This window comes from Neoarius graeffei, chromosome 7 (assembly GCF_027579695.1).
Source record: "Neoarius graeffei isolate fNeoGra1 chromosome 7, fNeoGra1.pri, whole genome shotgun sequence".
Classification (NCBI taxonomy): domain Eukaryota; kingdom Metazoa; phylum Chordata; class Actinopteri; order Siluriformes; family Ariidae; genus Neoarius; species Neoarius graeffei.
Window position 1 is genome coordinate 72,695,703 of NC_083575.1, and position 17,230 is coordinate 72,712,932.

The 17,230-nt window shown below is 38.3% G+C and overlaps 1 protein-coding gene across 1 annotated transcript in view; it reads right to left on the reverse strand.

Annotated features, from left to right (window-relative positions):
• The window catches only part of slc43a1b (solute carrier family 43 member 1b), a 29,290-nt gene extending 12,533 nt beyond the window's left edge, over positions 1-16,757 (reverse strand). The window contains exons 1-6 of the mRNA XM_060924841.1: positions 16,619-16,757; positions 15,126-15,282; positions 14,491-14,677; positions 12,076-12,131; positions 10,900-10,976; positions 1,732-1,824 (exon numbers count right to left, since the gene is read on the reverse strand). Of these exons, the coding sequence (XP_060780824.1) occupies positions 1,732-1,824; positions 10,900-10,976; positions 12,076-12,131; positions 14,491-14,677; positions 15,126-15,279 (567 nt within the window). The 5' untranslated portion in view covers positions 15,280-15,282; positions 16,619-16,757. The remainder of the gene's footprint in view (positions 1-1,731; positions 1,825-10,899; positions 10,977-12,075; positions 12,132-14,490; positions 14,678-15,125; positions 15,283-16,618) is intronic.
• Between the last annotated feature and the right edge of the window lie 473 nt (positions 16,758-17,230).

Genomic DNA, 17,230 nt, shown 5'->3' on the forward strand with positions numbered 1-17,230 from the left:
AGTCTAGAACCATGGACTGCCTCCCTGTAAACTGTCCTTGACTGTTTACATTTGTTTGCACATTACTGCCCTTTTTGCTGCTGTTCCTTGACTGTTTACATTGTTTGCACATATTTGCACATTACTGCCATTTTGCTGCTGTTTCCTTGACTGGTTACACTGTTTGCACATTTGCGCATTACTGCCCTTCTGCTGCTACGTCCAATCATTGCCTTATTTTTGTAATATTCTATATTACCCTACCTATTCTGCACTACATTTCCCTATTTTGTACTACACTCGGTGGTGTTGTTTTTGTTGCTTTTGCTTTTCTTTGCTTTTATTTTTGCACTATACTGCCTTTACTTTGTATTACTTCTTCTGCCTATTTATTTATTTGTAATTGGCATTCATGGTGGACAGCAAACTAAGAATTTCATTGTGCAAGTGGACATGTCCTTACTGTGCATATGACAAACACTTTGAACTTGAACTTTTGAACTTTCATTTTGTATACAACTGATGAGAGTTTAGTTTAGTACCAAAACTTTTAATGTTTCCAAACCTAGACAGAATATCCATGCTTGCAATAAGGCCACCAACCTGACAGAGGGTGACGTCACTAGAATATTAACTTACAGTATACACCTGTAACTCATTGACTTGCATGGCAGCCTTGAAAAAACAGAGTTTGTGCTACATATGTTTAAAAATATTATTTCTGAAATGTTTATATTTTGCATATCATTCTTGACTAAAATGATTACCATGTGCGCTTACATCAGTGTTGAAATAATCACTGATTAAATCTGTGAATTTCATTCTGTTGGCGAAATTTCCATTTTATTTAAAGCATTCAAATATAACAATTTTGTTTGCTGCCATGTCTACAGTGTACGCAACGGGACATGTGCATTGCAGATAATTTGACAGCTGGTATTTAGACCGTTGACAAACTTAATCTATTTGGTTTATGTACCTTTCACTATGACACATAGCCAAAAACTTGATCAAAGCATAACATTCACTGTGTGAGGAAAACATACGGTACTTAGCTACTGTTGCAATTAATACATCTTTAGGCAAATTAATAATTTGCCTACACATGTTATAAAGTCTTGCCAAATTGATTCTGTTTGATTGTAGTGTCCCTCATCATCTGTTGACTAAATCTTATCTCCCTTGACATGCTGTTTGGATTGTGATTTGGATTTGTCAGCCTGAAATAAACTTCTCCACATGGACCCACAATACCCTTTTTCAGTGTGTTGTGTTATATTAGTCTAGTACTGTGCTATCTATGGCGAAAAGAACTGGGTTCAGTGGAGGTCCAGAACAAATATTTTACATTAAGTTTGAAACAAAATTTGTCCAGCTCTAAAAACTTGTCAGTCTTCACAGCTTTCCTCTAGGTTCCTGTCCATACTTCATTTGGCAACCAAGGCATTAAGGGGTAAGTACCTTGGCATCCACTACAAAATGTTTACGTGCAATTAAGTTATCCATCCAACCATTATCTCTAGCCGCTTATCCTGTTCTCCAGGGTCGCAGGCAAGCTGGAGCCTATCCCAGCTGACTATGGGCAAGAGGCGGGGTACACCCTGGACAAGTAGCCAGGTCATCACAGGGCTGGTAGAGACAAACAACCATTCGTGCAATGAAGTTGCAGTGCCTTAATTATATTTGATTAGCCTTTTAATTTTGCCCATTTAAGGAGAAGGATGATGTGTAGGTTAGTATTTTGTGTCCTACCTTGACTCCTGGGAAGGTAACTGCAGAAGAAGCATAGGAACCAATCATGAGAGAAAGAATGGTGGAACGTATATTTCCAAACATGTTGGGGAGCTGAGGATACAACATATTAATTTACATACATTCATCTGGCACATGGTTTATAAGTGAGCAGTTGGGGTTCAACAAATACTCAACCTAATCTCTCTCTCTACCACATGTGTATAATATTATATCTGGACATGAGTGTTTTACTGGGAAATACACCACTCACATTATTCATACGAACTACATCCTGGACATGGAGAACCAAAACTGTGACATAAATCTCTATGTGTCACTTGTGATGAAATCAATGAATTGTTTTGATAAATTTGGGTACTTTTTGTTTGTGAATGTGTCTATACAATAAAAACATCACACGTTGGCTTGAAGATATGAAGTTTATCTGCTCGTGTTGAAAAACTTGCATTTTTCATATAAAATACATCGCAGATCTGAGTGACATATTTCTCGATATTTCACTCTGATGATGTCACTCCCAGTGTTTTCCCACTAACTGGACAAAAGAACATTACACAGTGGTGCAAATATATGAAGTTTATCTTGTGTTGAAAATATTTTCACTCGTTTGCTTTGCTCACTCGTGATATATCCATTCACCACTCAAAGATAAACTTCATATCTTTGCGCAACCGTGTAATATGCTGTTTATGTTACCATGAACTATAATTTCAATTTGTTCCCCTATAGTCAGAAAAGAGTATTAAAATATGTTTACTTGAAGCTCACTTATAATGGGAGTCAAAGGGCACAGGGCAATTCCTTTCAGAGATATGACTGATACGATACGTTTTTTTCAGGTGGCAGAACTTGTGGCTTTATGTTCCCAACACAACCAGTTTCAGACTCAGGAAAGCATGAGCACTTGAAATTACATTGTATTCCTCTGAGGAACACTCCATGGTGGCACAGCTCTTCTTCGCAGATTCAGTGTCCCAAGTTTGATCCTAAGCTCAGGTCTGTGTGGAGTTTTGCATTTTTACTTTATTTAGATTTTACTGTCCAAAAACATGCTGATAGGTGGACTGGCAACTCTAAAGTGCATGACGTGTGCTCTGTGATGGACTGACATCCAGTCCAGGGTATATTCACATCTCACAAGCAGTGCTCACAGGATGGGCTCCAGAATCACCACCACCCTAACAAAAATAAAGTGTTTACTTAAAATGAATGAATGAATGGTTTGCTCCATTATTTGGGAATTTTGATTTGAATGTACTGTATAGTCGTGTTTACAACCCCATTTCCAGAAAAGTTGGGATATTTTCCAAAATGCAATAAAAACAAAAATATGTGATTTGTTAATTCGTGTGAACCTTTATTTAACTGAAAGACGTACAAAGAAAAGATTTTCAGTAGTTTTAATGACCAACTTAATTGTATTTTGTAAATATAAGCAAAGTTCAAATGTAATGCCTGCAACACACTCAAAAAAGTTGGGACAGAGGCAAAATAAGACCAAAAGTTCATAGCAGTGTTGTTTTCGTTAACGATGACGAAATGATTTTGTTAACGCACCTTTTTTTCATGACTAAAACGAGACAGTGACGGGCTAAACATAACTCTTTGATCACGAAAATATGAGACGTATCTGTTGTTTTCGTTAACGAGACAAGACGAAAATGTTAGTGGGTTGGCTATAGGACTATCTAAATGCATGCCGTTTCCTCCAACGGTGCATGCAACCTGTCTGCCAAATACTGAAAATATCAGCAATGCACCTGCATCCTGTCCTTGTTTGATCACGCCCACCACCGGGCATGTCCGGGCACAGTGCACACTGGGGGAGCCACACACAGTTCATGGACCATCGGCAACGCCAGCACAAAGGCTTGGTGGGCGGAAAAGACGTGATGATTTATGGACATACTTTACACATAATCCAGCAGAAAATATAAAGGAATGCCTTGTAGTGGGAGACAGAGGTACACGCTGTGGCTATAAACTATGTAACAAGAATACGACCAACCTCAAGAGGCATCTAAAGGCTCACCATGCTGCTATTTCTGCGACGGTAAGTTAACGTTACAAGAAGTCCTGTTAACAAATCATGCATACGTTTGCTAGCTTTGGTTAATGTCACTCAACAATCGGTCTGTGATGAATTTCCTATGAAGTTTTCCAAAACACCATGACCTGGCGAAAATGAATGGGACCATTAGCTTCATGCTAAAGTTGGCTTGGTTAAGCTAACTTAAATTCAATTAACATGTCATGAGTAAAACTTGTCCTGCAGGGATTATTGGTGGGACAGCACCTGGATGCTTTGTCATATATTGACCCATATTTGAGTTACTGTGAAACATATGGGGGGAAATGTAACTTTTCAGACCTGTTGCTGTGCCTTAATATGTCTAAATGAGCAGCAGCACACCTGGCTACTCTAACGTTAGCAGCACGTTTAGCTATCATATTTACATTAACGGACAGCGTGGTCATCTTCTAGTTGTGTGTTCATCATGACATGTTTCTGCTCTATCAGCGCATTGCGACATGTTAAACAGAGGCAGAAACACGAGTCTGTGAACAATGGAGCATGTGCACTAGACAGCATTTCTGTAGAGAGCATGTGCACTCAACAGCGTTTCTGTAGAGAGCATATACACTAGACAGCGTTTATGTAGAGAGCATGTTATGCACAACCTGTCAACCTCGAGTACAATTTCCTATCTCTGTATTGGCCTAATTTAATGTTTTAAAGTAATTATTTTTTCAACTCAAATGAATGACTAAAACTGGACTAAAACCCTTTTAGTTTTCGTCGACTAAAACTAGACCAAAACTATCAAGGATAGAATTGACTAAAATGTGACTAAAACTAATAAGCATTTCATCCAAAAGACTAAGACTAAAACTAAATAAAAAATGGCTGCCAAAAACAACACTGATTCATAGGATATTCAAGTAACACCATTTTGGAAGATTCCACAATAAACAGGTCAATTGGTAACACAGTTGGGTATAAAAGGAGCAGCACCAAAGGCTCTGTCTTTGCAGGCAAGGATGGGTCATGACTCACTCATTTGTGCCAAAATTCATGAGAGAATTGTTAGTCAATTCAAAAAGAACATTTCTCAATGCAAGATTTTAGTTCTTTCAAAATCTACAGTACATAATATTGTGAAACGATTCAGGGAATTTGGAGACAACTCAGTGAGTAAAGGGCAAAGTTGGAAACTACTGTTGAATGTGCGTGACCTTCGAGCCCTCAGGCGGCACTGCCTGAGAAACCGTCATGCTAATGTGACGAATATAGCCACATGGGCTCGGGACTACTTCACAAAACTGGGTCACTTAACACAGTCCACCACTGCATCCAAAATGTAACCTGAAACTGTAGGACGGCCCCATGTGGACAGTTGAAAGTCACACTTGGAAGACGCTCTGGACACTTACAGTAATGCTTTTATGGCTGAGGACTACAGTTGACTTGCTAACTTTAGGACTGCAGTTGTCATGAACAGTTTTGCACTCAAGTTTCCATCAATGAAGAGTGATAACCTCAACAAAACTGACTTCATGTTAAAACTGTTAATGTTACAGTCATGTTGTCTGTTGTTGCCCAAATGAGGATGGGTTCCCTTTTGAGTCTGGCTCCTCTCGAGGTTTCTTCCTCATGTCATCTGAGGGAGTTTTTCCTTGCCACCATCGCCACAGGCTTGCTCATTGGGGATAGATTAGGGATAAAATTAGCTCATGTTTTAAGTCGTTCAAATTTTGTAAAGCTGCTTTGCGACAATGTTTATTGTTAAAAGCACTATACAAATAAACTTGACTTGACTATTATGCAAGGAGGAAGCCGTTCATCAATTCTATGCAGAAACAATGCTGATTTTGCTGGGCCTGAACTCATCTCAGATGGAATGAAAGACCGAGGAAACATGTGCTGTGGTCAGATGAGTCCACATTTCAGCTTGTTTTCAGGAAAACCAGACACTGAGTTCTCAGTACCAAAGGTGAACACGCCCATCCAGTTTATCATCAGAGAAAGGTGCAAAAGCCAGCATCTGTGATGGTATGGGGGATGTCAGTGCCCATGGCACGGATGAGTTACATGTGTGTGACGGTACCATTGATATATTGGGGCATGTATTGGGATTTTAGAGAGACATATTCATCAAGGCAACATCTTTTCCCCAGAAGTCCATGCTTATTTGAGCAGGACAATGCCAGGTCTCATTCTGCACAGGCTACAACAGCATGGCTTCATAGACACAGTGCATGTGCTTGACTGGCCTGCTGCGAGTCCAGATCTGTCTCCGATTAAGAATGTATGGTGCATCGTGAAGAGGACAATCAGACAACGGCAACTATGAACTGTTGAGCAGCTGAAGTCTTGTATCAAGCAAGAATGGACAAAAATTCCAATTGCAAAACTGCAACAATTAGTATCCTCAGAGCCCATATAATTAAAAAGTGTTATTAAAAGGAAAGGTGATGTAATAATGCCTCTATCCAAACTCTTTTTGAGTGTGTTGCAGGTATCAAATTCTAACTTAATTTATAGGTACAAAATACAAGTTGGTCAGTAAAACGATTGAAAATCTTTTCTTTGTACTTCTGTCAGTTAAATAAAGGTTCACACGATTTAACAAATCACATTTTTGTTTTTATTGCAATTTGGAAAATATCCAAACTTTTCTGGAAATGGGGTTGCATTAGCTGAATTGACTGTACAGTGCATATAGTCAAAGATGGACTTCAACAACTGCCATTCAGGTTCCATTAAAAGTGAATTTTAAGCAAGTTTTGCATTAGGTATGAATGAATTTGTGAATATGGTGCCCTGTGATGAACTGTAGTCCTAGCCAGAGTGTAGTCCTGTCTCACATCTGAATGAATGAATTAATTTTTCCATTCTTCTCTCAGTACAGGGAAACATGTTGAAATTCTTCTTTGCTGAATTTGCACATACAATACAGGTGCAGTGAATAGAAGTTAAAAATGCTGGAGTATTTCTTCAAGTCTCTTGTTCAAAGACACATCATTGGTTCTTTGCCAGTCATAGAAGTTGAATCCATAACCTTACAGTGACTATCACACCATTTTCTGGTTTAAGACCTGAACTGTGTGTCCCCAGCCAGTAGGGGGAGCGCAAAGATTTTTCAGTGTTGCAGCAGTGAAAAAAGTGAGGGACAGAGCTGTATTTAATACAACAATGCACCCAGAAGACTTGTGTCTTCCAATAATTTCTTGCACGTCCTTCTTTATTTAAATGTCTGTTTCTATAACATAACCCACAATTGTGTTTCGATGAAAAATAGAGAAAGCCAGTACGAGTGTGCACAGATGTGCAAGGCTTTGTCCATAAGTTTAGAACTATCCATCCATCATCTGTAGCTGTACAGGGTCGTGGGCAAGCTGGAGCCTATCCCAGCTGACTATGGGCGAGAGGCAGGGTACACCCTGGAAAAGTCACCAGATCATCGCAGGGCTGATATATAGACACAAACAACCATTCACACTCATTCACACCTACGTTCAATTTAGAGCCACCAATTAGCCTAACCTGCATGTCTTTGGACTGTGGGGGAAACCAGAGCACCCGGAGGAAACCCACGCAGAACATGCAAACTCCACACAGAAAGGCCACTGGGTTTTTTAAACCCACGCAGAACCCAGAACCTTCTTGCTGTGAGGTGACAGTGCTAACCAGTACACCACCGTGCTGCCAAGTTTATAACACTGTGTCTATGTGGGGCTGCATGAGTGCTGCTGGTGTCGGGGAGCTGCATTTCATTGATGGCATCATGAATTCACAGATGTATTGCTCTATACTGAAAGAGAAGATGCTACCATCACTCCGTGCCCTTGGTCGTCATGCACTTTTCCAACATGACTGAACACACATCTAAGGCCACTGTTGGATTTCTGAAGAAGAGCAGGGTGAAAGTGATTCAGTGGCCAAGTATGTCACCTGATCTGAACCCAATCGAACACCTATGGGGAATTCTGAAGAGACAAGTTGAGCATCACTCTCCATCCAGCATCCAGTCACTAAAAGAGGTCATTGTTGAAGAATGGAAAAAGATTGATGTTGCAAAATGCTGCCAACTTGTTCATTCCATGCCTAGAAGACTTGGTGCTGTTATTAAAAATCATGGAGGCCATACAAAGTACTAGATGTAGTAGTTTTTGTTGTGGGGCGTACTCATTTTTGCGCCACCCTAATTTGAGTAAAACTGAAAAAATGTGTAATCTAAGTTTATATTATTAACCTTACTTTCACGTTATAAGTTACAGATGTTATATTAAACTTTGTCTTGTCAACATTTTGAAAATTGTGTTCATTGAGATATTGTTTAAAATGTTACTTTTCAAAGGGGGTGTACTCATTTACGCTGAGCACTGTATATATAAAAATAGTCAATCATGAAAAGAATCATTACACACACACACACACACACACACACACACACTTTCAGAGTACATAAATATTCCCAATAAAAGAGTAAAAAAATAATTATCAGTTTCAACATTTGGAATGTTGTCTTTTTGTCCTATTTTCAGTAAAATATAGGGTTTTCATGATTTTCAAATCATAGCATTCTGTTTTTGTTTACATTTTTCACAGCGTCCCAACTTTTTAGGAACTAGTTATGGAATATAACAAAAGATGATATGAAAAAATGTTAAAATTTAATTTTACATATGTAATTCGCTAGCCATGCTGGAAATGCAGTGAAGAGGACGAGTTTGTTGCACATGGTCCGACTGCTCTGCACAACCCTCTACATTTGTATTACTGTGACTTGTATTCTTTTTCAATGGTTTCTTTACTTGCTTCTTCCTTCCCTGTCATTTTTTTCTTTCTTTCCTTTTTTCATTCTCACAATATTTAAAAAAAATATGTCCAATAAATATGGATGAGCATGTGTACACCCTCCCCCCCAGCCCACTTAAAACACTTTCTCCTTACATGACTCATCCAACACATGGTCCTAACATTCTCTCTCTCTCTCTCTCTCTCTCATTTGGACCATGAAGGTGAATTGCACAAATCTGGCATGGAGACAGAAAAACTAAATAAATTATCCATTATATACATTATATACATGGTGTTCTAAAACTACAGAGAAAATATAACATTTACCATATCTTGGATTACTCTGTTCTCTTTCCCCATATCCTCTTCAGTGATTAATTATTAACTTGTTTCTTTATGTCCATTAATATTCAAACAGTTTGTAGAACAGAGGAATGAGAAGAAAGACAGCATGTGAATCAGAGAAAAGCAGAGGAAAGGGGGACAGTGGGACAGTGGACATGTACACAAGTACACACACAGGTGCGCACACACAAGTTGGACAGCGAGTGACAGTTTGGGGGAACATGAGAGTGACTGTAGTGAGGTCATGAACACGGTCCTGTCCACTGATTGGCCACGAATGATATGGCAAAATTTAGGACCTTGAAGTAGAACAGCATGTGCTTTTACAGAGTGACCAAACACACACACACACACACACACACACACACACACACACACACACACACACACACACACACATGCTTGCTCATGCATAATTCAACTTAGCCTGCAGTTTCACAGAATAAATCAATTCCTACAAGTTAACAATAATGTGGACGGAATAGCTAACACACACACTTACTGAAATAGCTAACACACACTTTAAAAAAAAAATACACAGTGATGTTCTGGTCTTCATTTTGGAAGAATAAGTCATTTATATCATTGATAAGAATAAGAACCACTGCTTATATGCTTATTACCATATGTTAATAATAATATGTGACATATATGTCATACATGCTTATGACTGTATAATTGTGTTAGACCATATTACTATGTCTTTAACTGTGGCACATTTTTACTGCCGGTCTTCATTCTGGTTTTAACAACAAAATATGTAACGGTTAAAACTGCATTAGTTAAAGGGCATATCATGGGTAAATTCAGGAGCAAGATCAATGTAATTCTCCTATTTTATATTAAACTTTGGTCAAATATCTGTCACATTTTGCGTAATTTTTTTACCTTGCACAATACCAGAAAAATTCAGTTGAAAATCAAGCCATTTGAGGTGAATTGGTCCGCCTCTGAAAAAACTTGGCATTTGGATTTCCAGTGAAAAATTGACTTTCGTGACGTCATCTGCAGGACGCCTCCCTCTGAATCCTACGTCAGCGCTGGTTTGTTTATGGGAAAATGACCTGGTGGTTTTCTGCAAATTTCTTCAATGTTATCGCGTAATTATTAAAATGGTTAACAGATGTATCGTAGGAGGGTGTAGCAACACCAATCTTGATGGGATTAGTGCTCATCGTTTCCCAAAAGACCGGACAATGAGAGAGAAATGGGAGCGCTTGGTCTACACAGGCTGTGCACTTAGACCGTGCAAAACTCGCGCAGCCTGCTGACGCTTCTGCAGATAACATCACAATTCTGGCTCCAGACTCCCTTGGGATTTTTCCAGATGCGTTTTGTTTGTTTGTTTTTTTCTGCTGTAGACAGATGGCCTTGTGCAAAATTACCCTTCTGGATGAGTGTGTAAAGGGACATACTTTCATATTAAAAAAAACCATGAAATTGGTCCAGAATATGCACTTTAAGGCCTGGTAGTGTACCAAACCTCAGATGTACGCCTGAGGAGTCTATGGGAAAACACTGATAGTGTGTACTCTAGTTATTATTATTTTTTAATTATAAAATGAATGAAAATTCTTTGAACCTGATGAGACAAATGTATCTCCCTGTCAGATATTTTGTTATCAGCCTTAGTTACAGAACTCCACAAACCTCAACCTTAACATTAATGTAATATAGTTACAGTAACCTCTCAAAGTTTCAGCTTATTCAATTATTCATCTTAAAATCATCTTGTTCAGTAACAACAGTTAAACGGATAGTTATGAGATGGATAATGGTTACTGGAGGATCCAGAGAAGTTAAGGAGCTAATAAATAAATAAATTAGGGATAAAAATTAGCTCATGTTTAAAGTCTTTAATTTTCTTTAAAGGTGCTTTGCGACAGTGTCTGTTGTTAAAAGTGCTATACAAATAAACTTGACTTGACTAATGATTATTTTACCATGCTTTATTACTTACTCTTACAGTATGTGTGTGTGGATGTGTGACCATGTGTGTGTTTGTTTGGTCCTACCGTGAATGAAGTAAAGGTCAGACATATTCCTCCAAAGCCATTGAAGGAGACAGCAAGAAAGATGAGAGGTGATAAGACTGAGATATGAATAGATGAAACAGTGATTAGTTTTAAATTACAAATTAAAAAAAAAAAAATCAAGCTACTATCTTACTAATTGCATGCTACACTGCACTACAGCCATACACAGAGTACCAGTCAAACGTTTGGACACACCTACTCATTTTGACTATTTTCTACATTGTAGAACACTACTACTTCTTCTGGCTCCTCATGTTAGGGGTCGCCACAGTATATCTGTTCTGCATATGTGATTTGGCATAGGTTTTACATTGAATGCCCTTCTTGACGCAGCCCTACCTAATCTATCCAGGCTTGGGACCAGCACTAAGTACGCACTGACTTGTGCAACCCCAGTGGCTGGGTATTTACCTTAATCTGCATGTCTTTGTGGGGGAAACCAGAGCACCCAGAGGAAACCCATGCAGACACAGGGAGAACATGCAAACTCCACACAGAAAGGCCCCCGTCAGCCAAGAGGTTCAAACCCGGAACCTTCTTGCTGTGAGGCAAAAGTGCTAACCACTACACCACCATGTCACCATTGAAATAACATCTGGAACATATATGGAATTACATGGTAAATAAAAACATGTTAAGCAACAAAAATGTGTTTCATATTTTAGAGTCTTGAAAGTCGCCAGCGTTTACCTTGATGATGCTTTGCACACTATTGGTATTATCTTAACCAGCTTCATGAGGTAGTCATGCTTTTCAATTAACAGCTGTGCCTCGTCAAAAGGTAATTAGTGGACTAGTTTCTTGCCTTCTTAATGTGTTTGAGATCAAACAATAAATAGTAAATAATAAAAATACAGTAAATAGCCCTAATACAGTAAAAAAACTGTTGTAATCCATATTATGTCAAGAACCGCTCAATTAAGTAAAGAGAAACGACATCCATCATTACTTTAAGATGTGAAGTGTCTTTTAATTAATAAAAATAAAGAAAAAACATTGAATTAGAAGGTGTGCCCAAACCTTTGGTACTGTGTGTATAAAGTGTATCACTGTATAATTATAATTTATAAGTATAATTTGTAGCAATACAGTTGACTTCCACTTATTGATTGTATACTGTAAGTGTAATTCAGTCATTAATTGTAACATACTCACATGAAGGATCATATGCTGCTACAACAATCAAAATCATTGAGAAGGCAAAACAAGAACTGCGAGCAAACAGAAAGTGAAAATGGTTGATTCTTTGTGGTGGTCAAAAGGGTATCACAATTTCAAATTCATAAGAAATCTGCAGAAAATGAACTGTACACAATTCCTCACTATATCCCCTAAAAGAATCAGCCACAGCAGTTCAAACTGCATCAGGATGTTCACTAATCCAAACTGGACTTATTTATGTGGTCTCTGACACTGTACTATATGACACCATGTTGTCCATAAAAATGGACAAAATATATACATATCTACGTGTGTATCTAAACATAGTCGTAGCATCCTGAATATAAAATCACTTTCTTTTTCGGAACATAGTTTGGAACTATTCGGTGCAACCATCATAGGTGGTCAGTGTGGCTTTTAAATTTCATTACATTTGATTTGGATGGTAATGTTAATCCAATTAAATTTATAGATTTACTTTTCCACAGATTTATTCTGATGGTTTGCAGCCACACCACCCTGAAAACACCTGATGTTGTTTGAGCTCAGAAGCTAAGCAGGGTTGGGCTTAGGGAGCATTTGGCTAACCCCAGGTGCCATAATCTTAGGGCAGTGGTGCCCCATTGGTTAAGGGTTGCCAATAAGATGAATGTGAGCTCAAGCGTCAGCACAAGCTGCCAGTGTTCAACCCTTGAACAAGTCCCTTAACCCTCTCTGCTCCAGGTTGGAAGGTGAAGAAAAGTTTTTGTTTTTTTTTTACTTTTATGGTACTGTACCTGTATATGTAACAATAAATGTCTTCCATCCATTATCTGTAGCCGTTTATCTTGTTCTACAAGGTCGCAGGCAAGCTGGAGCCCATCCCAGCTGACTATAGGCGAGAGGCAGGGTACACCCTGGACAAGTAGCCAGGTTATTGCAGGGCTGACACAGAGACAAACAACCATTCGCACTCACATTCACACCTACAGTCAATTTAGAGCCACCAATTAACCTAACCTGCATGTCTTTGGACTTTGGGGGAAACTGGAGCACCCAGAGGAAACCCACACAGACACGGGGAGAACATGCAAACTCCACACAGAAAGGCCCTCATCAGCCATTGGGCTCGAACCCAGGACCTTCTTGCTGTGAGGCGACAGTGCTAACCACTACACCACCATACCGCCCATTAAATGTCTTTTCTCTTGATAATTCATAAATCTGTCAATATAGAAATGATATTGCTGAGCCCAGCAATTTCTTCCCTTACTTGAACTACATTAGTCTCCTACTTATCGTGCAAATCTAAGCAATAAAAATTAGACACCAAACACTTCTTGGCCGATTGACTACATTGAGAGAAACTTTATTTCTATCCTTTTGTATGAACTCCTTGTTTAAGGTTAGAAAAAAAGGAGGGGTTAGAAATAAAGCTAGATGCCACTGCACACAGTGCACACATCTCCCTTTACTCCCCACTCCAGTCCTTCGCTGCTTGAGGGGTGTGTCTGTCCATAATGAAGGGCAAGAAGGAACCCAACAATCAGAAAATCATGTTTTTCTTTTCAGTGAACTTCTTATTCAAGTCAGCTACTCTCATAACAGGCTTTGAGTTAAATATTTTTGTGAAGTATGATTGACTTGTGAAGGTAAAATATTCCTTCTGCCTTATTTATTTAATGTGCTATTTAAAAAAAAACAGTGCTCGTTTATAAATATAGAGTTGAAACGCTCAAAATTAGCTGCAGCATGCATTGAAGAAAGAAGTTAGAAGGCAGCTATTCATTTTTTGTCCATGTCATCCAGATGAAACTACTGTATATGTCGGTATGACAATGTGAATAGTCACAAGTGAGTACGGAAATTTGAAAAATATCAGCATTATGTGGCTGCCATTTTTAATTTCCATAATGTTGACACCAGCTCAACTTTTCTCACCGTGTTGGTTATTGAAGTTCTTCCTGCTGACTATCCGACAATCCATTGTGCATTTTTTTCAATGTTCCCCATTGGAAATGAATGTGAGCGAAATTTCAGATGGCGAGTTTATATGCAGTGGACATCTGGCTTTATAGCTTTAATAAGAACATAATTCATAATATAAACTCCAATGAAATTTATCTGGGATGGGTTTCCCAAAAGCCTCTTAATGCTAAGAGCATCTTAACTGGGAGAGTGTTTATTGTGCTGCTCATTCTACCATTTAACAATGATCTTTGTGCTACGATGCTTTTGGGAAATTCAGCACTGGTCTGTCAGAATGACTACATTTTATACACTATGGATGTTGTTGGTGATGTTGCTTAGCTGACACTGTTATAAGCGCTAACTGGTAATATTCATATGATCACAGCCATGAGGCACAAGTTTTGTTTTACTATGAATCCTAAAAAATTTAAATGGCTAAAACTGAAATGTGTCTTCTACCTGCCCAGCAGCCGTAAGGGGCGTGGCCCATACTTGTCCATCAGGATTCCCAGTGGCAGAGTGGCTGCGCTGATGATGAATGAGCCAATGGTAAAGCCAAGATTTAGGATTTCCTCTTGTTCAATGCAGCTCAGCCACAAAGAGCTCTCCTCCAAGCTTCTGTTAACATGATGCTCAGTCTCATTTTCTATTAGATCAAAAAGGAGGCATTATTAGAAATTATTTTTTAGCCAATATCTCTCAAACTTAAATTTGAGCTTAAGTAAAAAAGTATGCGATGGAGGCAAAGCATCTGTTATACTATCAATATTAAACTCCTTCATTAGTATTATGTACTAAAGGTTTCTGGTATTGAGTGAACCTCTCTGGAGAACCATGAATTGGGGGAAAAAAGATATCATGAACAAAGGACTGAGTAAGTTTGAACAGACTGGTCTTCTCCCTGCTCTTCACATCTATTCTCAAGGCCTTGCTTGGTGCTCCTGCCAGAGTGTCCTATAACTGTTAATTCAACACCACGGCCATAGACATATCATCTAAAATGAGTGCTTTTGTGTAAACATGTGCTAAAATTCCAGATAGCTTCATTTGTAAACAGGTGAGTGATGATGCTTGTCCGTTTTGGGATAGTGTACCTATGCACAAATGTGAGTAGAAACCCTCAGCCTTGAGCATGATTAGGAGTGAACCCCAGCCCAGCAGCACAGCAGAGCAGAGTAGGTTCTCAACTATAGCTGTCAAGGCCATCCACCAGCGCCTTCTGTAGGCTTGTGAGAGAGATGGTGCCATTTCCTTAAAAAAAAAAAACAGCAGACATGGGTCATCAGATGCATTACAAGTCCGAAATTCATACAAATACATACAATCAAGTTCAGTATTCAATGAGTACAATGTACCTTTCTTCTTGGAGATTTTTCTATTTATTTGGAAATCAGTGATAAATATATAATGAGACAATATTGCACATGAAACAAATAAAACACATACTGATATATCTGATATACAGTACCGTGTAAAAGTCTTAGGCCCCCTATTTTTTTTTGGACAAACTTTGTTATAGATTTCTATTTTATGACTTCTACATTATCGAGTCAGTACAAAAACATTTTAGAGTCCAAACGTTCATTTTCCAGCACAAAATTAAATGTTACAGGAAAAAAAAAAAAAGTTTGTATCTGAGCAGCATATTACATAAGAGAGCACTTTTCAGATAAAAAAAAAAATAAACATAATGAAGGCTGCTGGGTTTTGGTGCAAAATTAAGATGCAAATGTGACAGTCAAAGTGTCCAGAAGAACTGTGGCTGGTTCTGTAAGATGCTCAGTAAAATCTACAGCTCATTTCCTTATAAAACTGCACTCACTGTACCTGAGACTGCTATTTTTTTTAAAGCAAAGGGTCATTTCACAACAAATATTGACTTTGTTTCATTTATTATGACTCACTGCTGTTTATCGTATTTTTTAATGCTGAAACATTTCATTTCATTATTTTTAAGCCATTTTTGTTCTGCAGCATTTCTTTACATGTGCCTCAGACTTTTGCACGGTACTGTATATCATTTAAACTGATATATAAAGTTTACCAGATTGCTGTGTGTGAAAACCCCAGGAGATCAGCAGTTTCTGAAATACTCAAACCAGTCCATCTGGCTCAAACCAACACCCATGCCACAGTGAAAGAAAGTCACACTTTAAGATCACAACTGTTCCCATTCTGATGTTTGAAGTGAACATTAACTGAAGCGCTTGATTTGTATCTGCATGATTTTATACATTGTGCTCCTGCTACATGATTGGCTGATTAGATCACTGCATAAATGAGCAGGTGTATAGGTGTTTCTATTAAAGTGGACGGAGTGTATAACCCTCACAGCAGTCAGTGGTTGTTAGTAACAGTACAATTTCGCCTGATGCAATGCTATCTAAATCATAAAAGCATATGACTGCTGAAAATAGATATGCAGCATGTGGCTTATATAATCATTCAGACAGTCAATTATTACATTCAGACAAACAATTATTACTTAATTTAATCATAGTTTCCAGGATTTTTAAAATATACCACCACTTCTTTTTTTTTCCCATAAAATGCAAAATAGGAATAGAACGCGTGTCCATGAACTTACCAATCATTTACAGACTGTAGATAGAGCTCTGGGGAAGTCAGTGATTCCTGGTGAAACTTTAAAAAAAAAAGGAAAGAAAAAAAATCTGCATTGACTTTTTATCCTATTCTGGTTGCTGGTGTTATTTCTTCTGTACAGCTATGAGTGACAACTCATGAGACGTATGGATCTCTCTCTCTCTTCACTTGTATGTGCTATAAATGGCAAATTAGTCACCCATCACACACACACACCCCTAAACTTAGTGCAGCCCTGAGGACATCCAATCAATCTGTCCCCACTGATCTCCCCCCCCCTTTTTTTTTTTACTCCTTTATAAGTAATTTGGATGGTTTTAGAGCAAGCTGTCATTTTATTGCCACAGCATGTTCATATGAGATTACACTGAGTGACAACACTATCTGCTTGGATATTAGCATTAGTATATTGTGTTTATACTGTTTATATTGTCTGTTTGAGTGTTTAGTCTGTGTGTAGTTCTTATCTAGTGTTTACACTGTTTATATTGTCTGAGTGTTTAGTCTATGTCTTGTTCTTATCTAGTGTTTATACTGTTTATTTATACTGTTTATATTGTTTGTCTGAGTGTTTAGTCTATGTCTAGATCCTATC